The sequence below is a fragment of the Echinops telfairi genome, unplaced genomic scaffold, assembly GCF_000313985.2.
Source record: "Echinops telfairi isolate 266 unplaced genomic scaffold, ASM31398v2 ScPeMD7_28;HRSCAF=97, whole genome shotgun sequence".
Classification (NCBI taxonomy): domain Eukaryota; kingdom Metazoa; phylum Chordata; class Mammalia; order Afrosoricida; family Tenrecidae; genus Echinops; species Echinops telfairi.
In genome coordinates, this window is record NW_022103925.1 from 3,366,580 (window position 1) to 3,372,325 (window position 5,746).

The 5,746-nt window shown below is 62.8% G+C and overlaps 1 protein-coding gene across 1 annotated transcript in view; it reads left to right on the plus strand.

Moving 5' to 3' along the window:
• The window catches only part of NKX1-1 (NK1 homeobox 1), a 31,511-nt gene extending 31,019 nt beyond the window's left edge, over positions 1-492 (plus strand). Inside the window, exon 2 of the mRNA XM_013007829.1 lies at positions 5-492. Within this exon, the coding sequence (XP_012863283.1) occupies positions 5-492 (488 nt within the window). The remainder of the gene's footprint in view (positions 1-4) is intronic.
• The last annotated feature ends 5,254 nt before the right edge of the window (positions 493-5,746 follow it).

Sequence of the window (5,746 nt, forward strand, 5' to 3'; positions counted from 1 at the left end):
GCAGCGGCGACGAAGCCTAAACGGAAGCGCACGGGCTCGGACTCCAAGTCCGGGAAGCCTCGGCGCGCGCGCACCGCCTTTACCTACGAGCAGCTCGTGGCGCTGGAGAACAAGTTCAAGGCCACGCGCTACCTGTCGGTGTGCGAGCGCCTCAACCTGGCTCTGTCGCTCAGCCTCACCGAGACACAGGTCAAGATCTGGTTCCAAAATCGCCGCACCAAGTGGAAGAAGCAGAACCCGGGCGCCGACACCAGCGCACCGACGGGCGGCGGTGGGGGCGCAGGCCCCGGTCCCCCGGGCCCGCTGAGCCCGTCGCCGCCCATGGGCGCGCCACTGGCCATGCACGGTCCAGCCGCCTACCCTGCGCACGGGCCCGGCGGCCTGGTGTGCGCCGCGCAGCTGCCCTTCCTGTCCAGCCCGGCGGTGCTCTCGCCCTTCGTGCTGGGCTCTCAGACGTACGGCGCGCCCGCCTTCTACGCGCCGCACCTCTGAGCCGGGCGGGCCCCGACGCGGGGACCCGACAGCCCCAGCCGCCTGGCCCCTTTGCAAGGTGCCCACCACACACTCTGTAAATAGCCCGTGGCTGCAGAAAGTTTTACATTTATAAAACGACCGGCGGGGCGGGCACCGCCCGCCCGCGAGCACTTTTCGGAACTTGGCTGAATCAATAAACCCCGGGCGGTCGGGGCCGGCGTCTCTGGTCTCCCCGCGCGGTGCACTCAGGCGCCCCCGACCCGTCCTCTGCGCCGGGGTTGTGGCGTCCTGAGCGCGGCGAGGGGCCTGGACGGACTCTCCACTGCCGCATGGGCTGCGGCCGGAGCCCCGAGGAAGGGTCCCATCTCTCGATGGAAGCGAAGGGTGGGATGTAGGGGGCGAGGCAGAGGCAAGGCCGGGACCCGACCAGAGGAGCCCAGCACGCGCTTCCCGCTGCCTCGTCGGCCGCCGGAGCTCCAGCTTGTGATTAGGGGACCTGGCCGTTTCCCGGGGTTAAAACCTTGGCTGGAGCCGGGACTACCCCGGGCTCAACTCGGACTCCATTGCTCTTGCCTCAGGCCACTGGCCCTTGTCCTGGGTCCCTGTTCCTTCCCAGCGAGTTGCAGCGCAGACCTGGCCGCGGGGCTCCCACAGGGCTTGCCGCTAGAGGAAGGGGAACAGGCTTCAGTGTGGCACCATCGCCCGGGGACAGGGGCCCCCCCACAGCTGCCCTTAAGGTAGACCTGGGAGCCTGGCAGGGAAAAAGAAGAAAACCCGGATAGTGAAAAGGCTGGTAAGGGTTGTGGGATGCAGCGACCCCAGCATCCCTCATATCACCCAGAGGGCTCCTGCACTTTGCCACGAATTTCCTAAGAACAAACTGAGTTCTCAGAAGCGCCTAGTCCCTGGGCTGGTCAGCGTCCCCACCTGCTAAGGGCAGGGCAGGGCAGGGCCCAGGGGAGGGGGCAGCGGGAACCCAGCGGGGAGAGGCTGGAGAGGCGGCTATGGGAGTGGGCGAGTGGCTGTGACCACCTTGTCCTGATCTCTGCAGACCAGATGTCCCCAGGGCTACCCCACCTACAGATACCCTGTCCAGCCCTGGCCCTGCCAGAGGGTCTCCCCAAAATCAGTCTTCCCTTTCCCTAATCCCTCCCTGTAGGCTGTCTTCCATCGAGATCAGTGAGTGGACAAGGGCCTGGACTGCGGGTGGCCCCAAGTCTGGGCCCCCAGAGGGCAGGCAGTTGTCGGGGCAGGCTCTGAGCAGCCTCTTTGGCTTGCCAGCCTGGGCTCTGGAGACATAGCTGGGAGGCTTGGAGATGGTAGGGCGTGGGTTGACCTCCGTGGGCTTCCCTAGGGCAATGAAGCTGAGTGCAGCCAGGGGCTCTGAGGGTCCCAAGAAACATTCCCTAGAGGACACCCTCTGTGGTGGTCCTGCTCAAGCCACAGCCCCGCAGCCCGCCCATTCTCCCCCTGCACCAAGCACTTCCTCAGCCAGCCCCCAGAGGTCTCCGGTTCTGACCTTCCCTTCCCCTCCCTGGTCCCCTAAATCCTGCACACCACCCTCACAGGCCCCAGCTCACAGCTGCAACTGACCACCCCTCTCTTCCAAGAGTCGGGGGCGGAGCCTGCCTGAGGGGGTGGGGGCTTGGGTCTGATCCATGGCCAGTACTTCCCTGCTCCCCACCAGAAACCTAAGCTGGCTCTGGCTCTTCCTGGACAGAGGACAGCTTCAGGCCAAGCCCTTTCCTGGCCACTCTAGTCTGTGGGTGTCAGGTCAGCCAGCGCTGGGGACATCACACACAGGTTAGCACTAGGGAGGGACAGGGAGACTGAGTAGGGAGGGCAGCCCTGCCCTGGCTCTGCGCCCCAGTCTCTCAGGGTCCCTGGGTCCTGCCATGCAGCTGGAAGGAGGTTTAGGGATAGGGATGCCTCTGAATGCTTCTCAGAGGGTCTTACCACCCCTGCCCGCTGCCAAGCTTGGTGGAGACACACACACACACACCACCCCCACTGATCTCAGGGTCCTGGGCAGGGAGGCGAGGCAGCTGGGAAGCAGCGTGCTGCTGGCCAGATTCCCCCATTTCAGCTGGCCCATTTCAGCTTCCGGATCTAGAATGTTCCTCCATAGCCCCCAGACAGCATCCACTCCAGGACCCTGGCTTTGCACTGAGGCACAATTTCCACAAACAAAACCAGCCACGTGGAGAAGGCCACCAGTCACTGAGGGGGCAGCGGTGTCCCCCACCCCCCCAGATCTCCTCACACCCCTAGGTGCCCCAGCAGGGTCCCTCAAGCTATGGCTGAGTCCTGACACATGTGAGACACCCCACCACACACACACAACACACACCAGCCTATAGCCCACAGGCTGTCTGCCTGGGGTCTGGCCCACGGGTGAGGCTTAGCAGAGGCGGCTGGGAGGAGAAAAGCCTCTTGTTAATTAACCCAAGTTCAAAGGACACCATATTTTCTCATGAGGTCTGGTCAGTTGTGGCATCTTGCTTGGCTGGGGGGACAGACGCCTCATCCTTAGGGACCAAAGTAGATGCTGAGGCTCCAGCCAGCCCGTCCTCATCCCAGGCAGCAAAAGGAAGGGAGGACACACCTCCCTGTCAAGCTCTCCCAGAAGCCCCTGTAACACCCTGCTTGCAGGTCCCTGGCCAGAGCTTCATCACGTGACCACTACTTGCAAAGGAGCCTGGGAAATGTAGTCTTTCTCTGGGAGGCCTCTTGTGCCCTGTTGAAAGGGAGTGGGGGTTTCCTTTCCCACCTGCCCAGCTGAGGCCTGGGTGCAACTCTTACCCCAAGTGACTCAAGTCTACAACCAACCCCCTCAAGTGGACACCAAGTAGGTCCAGCGCCCCGGCACCTCTGCCTTAAATGCTGCGTTGCTCTTTGACCTCCCCCTGACCATACCCACCTATGTCTTGCCTGCCCTGGTGCAGCCCCTCCCTCTGCACACCTTGGTGCTCCTCCTGGCATCATCAGCCCACACCTCCCTGCTGGTCCTAAGGGACAAAGCTACCCTGGCCTGTCTGTACTGACTGTCCCTAGTCCCCACTCCCTCCCTCCTGCTTCCTAGGCTCTCTCCACACTGGTCCCCTCTTCCCTGGAGGGCCCCTCCTGCCCTCTCCCCTCACCCTCTTGGCTCCCTTACTGGGCTCTTAAATGCCACTCCCTCTGGCTCCCCCAAATGCCCTTCCTCCCCAGGATGATCCCCCCTCAACCCCTACAGGCCAGACCTCTATTGCTGCCCATTCCCCACAGAGACACACCCCAAACTCCCCACTGGGCCTGCTCCTCCCAGAATCCCACAGCCTCTCCTCAACACCTTCAAAGCAGCCTCCTGCCCCCAACCCCTAACACCACCCCCCACGTCCCACCTCATCTTCATCACATATAAGTCCTAGGGGACCTCTACTTGCAAAACCCACTGGCAGCACACCTCAGCCACCCACTGCCCCAGGCCTGGGTGACTGGTTACCCACCCCCACCATCTACTTTCCCCAGCACAGCCAACCCAGGACCCTCTCAGGACCCTCCAAGGCTCCTCCTCCAGGGCCCAGCCTCAAGGGGGGCAGGGGGGGGCAGTCCTTCTCCAAGGGGTGGCTCCTACCTGTCCCCCATGACCTCTGCTCCTCCTCCCAGGCACTGGAGTCAGAGGCTGGCTAATCCATCTGAACTTAACCAGGCCGCACTTTGAGTCCCTTCAGGGTCACCTGGAGCCACCGAGTGTCAGGGGTGCAGAGGGACCTGACCCAGCCTGAGTGTGGCATCGGGGGAGCCCTCTGGGGACAAGGCTGGGGGTGTGTGCAGGGGGGGTTGGCAGTGGGGAGGCTTCATCTAGGGAGCACCAGGGACTGTCCTATGAGAGGGGGAGGCAGGGCTGAGATCCATTGACTGCAGGACAAACACTGGGACTGCTGATGCCACCCCCACCCCCAGGAGCTCCTCCTCCCCTTGCACATGGCCATGGGGTCTCATCCACACAGGATCCTGCTTCCCCGCCACCCACCCACCCCCAACACTTGTGCCCAGCCACCCCTGAGTGGTGGTCTCTGGCCTGTTCTCCGGAGCCCTGGGGACCAGGGTGACTGTAGCTGGGCTCTGCCCCCTGGCCAATAAGGCAGGAGCAGAGTGTGGGTGTGTTGGGAGGTTCCTCACAGGGTGGGCGGGCACACCCGCCTCTGTGTGGACCCCAAGGTGCCCATGGGCTGGAAGCTACAGGCTCCAATGCTAAGATCCCTGGTGGCATCGGAGGCCTCCTCACCAGCTCAGGGTCACCTGCCTTTGGACTGGTCTCATTCCGAATGACCAACGGCTGAGGTGGGGCGAGCACTGTCCACGTGGGGGTGGGGGTGGGGGTGGCCCTCCTACCTGGGTGGCCCTGTGCTCTTCACCCCCACAGGCCAGCCTCTCTAGGGGCCCAGGGTGGTCTGCATGGAAGTCCTGGGGGGCAAGAGGGCCTGGCCAGCATGTGCTCCTGACCATAGGACACTGGGGAGGGGTGCAGCTGACTACCAGTCAGCTCTACTAGAGGCCTGGGGATGCCCCCAGATGTGGAGCCTGGGCCAGGCCAGGGGGCTGAGTCAGCAGGTTCTCCCCAAGACTCTGGGGTCCCCTTCAGCGTCCTCAGGGTCCTTGCACCCTCACCAGACCAGCCCACCTTCCAACCGGGGTCCCTTAGGGCCCTCCCTTCATGCTAAAGGGTGCTCCCTCCACCAGAGGCTCGCCTGCAGTCTGGGTGACAGGGGCCCCGCCGGCTCCAAATTCAATATTGGACTAAAGCCTTCTTAGGACCCCATCTGCTCCCACCTACTCCACAGGGGCACAAACCAGGGGCAAGCATGGAAAAGCGGGGTGGGGTCCTCAGGGCATGGAGGGCAGGCAGCAGGGTCCCTTATCAGAAGGCAGAGCCGGTGATCTCGGATCCACCTCCCCACTGGCCAGAGCATCCCAGCATCCACTGGCCCTGCCCCTGGTCGCCCACCGTGGCTGGTCAGAAACACACTGAGTGTCAGACTTGACCTTGAATGGATAATGAACGGAGATCTGGTCCTGAGCCCATGGGAAAAGCCCCTCAGCCTTGACTTAAATGTAGAGAAACACCCTCTCCTCCTCGACATTCCAACTTCCTAACAAAGTGGCCTTTGTTGCAGAAACATAGTACAAAGCTACAGTCTTTCAAAGAGTATGGCAATCTCGTCTATGGCTCGCGGGGCAGAATCGGGTCCAGAAAAAGAAGGTGACCTGTAAGGCAGCACTGACTGTG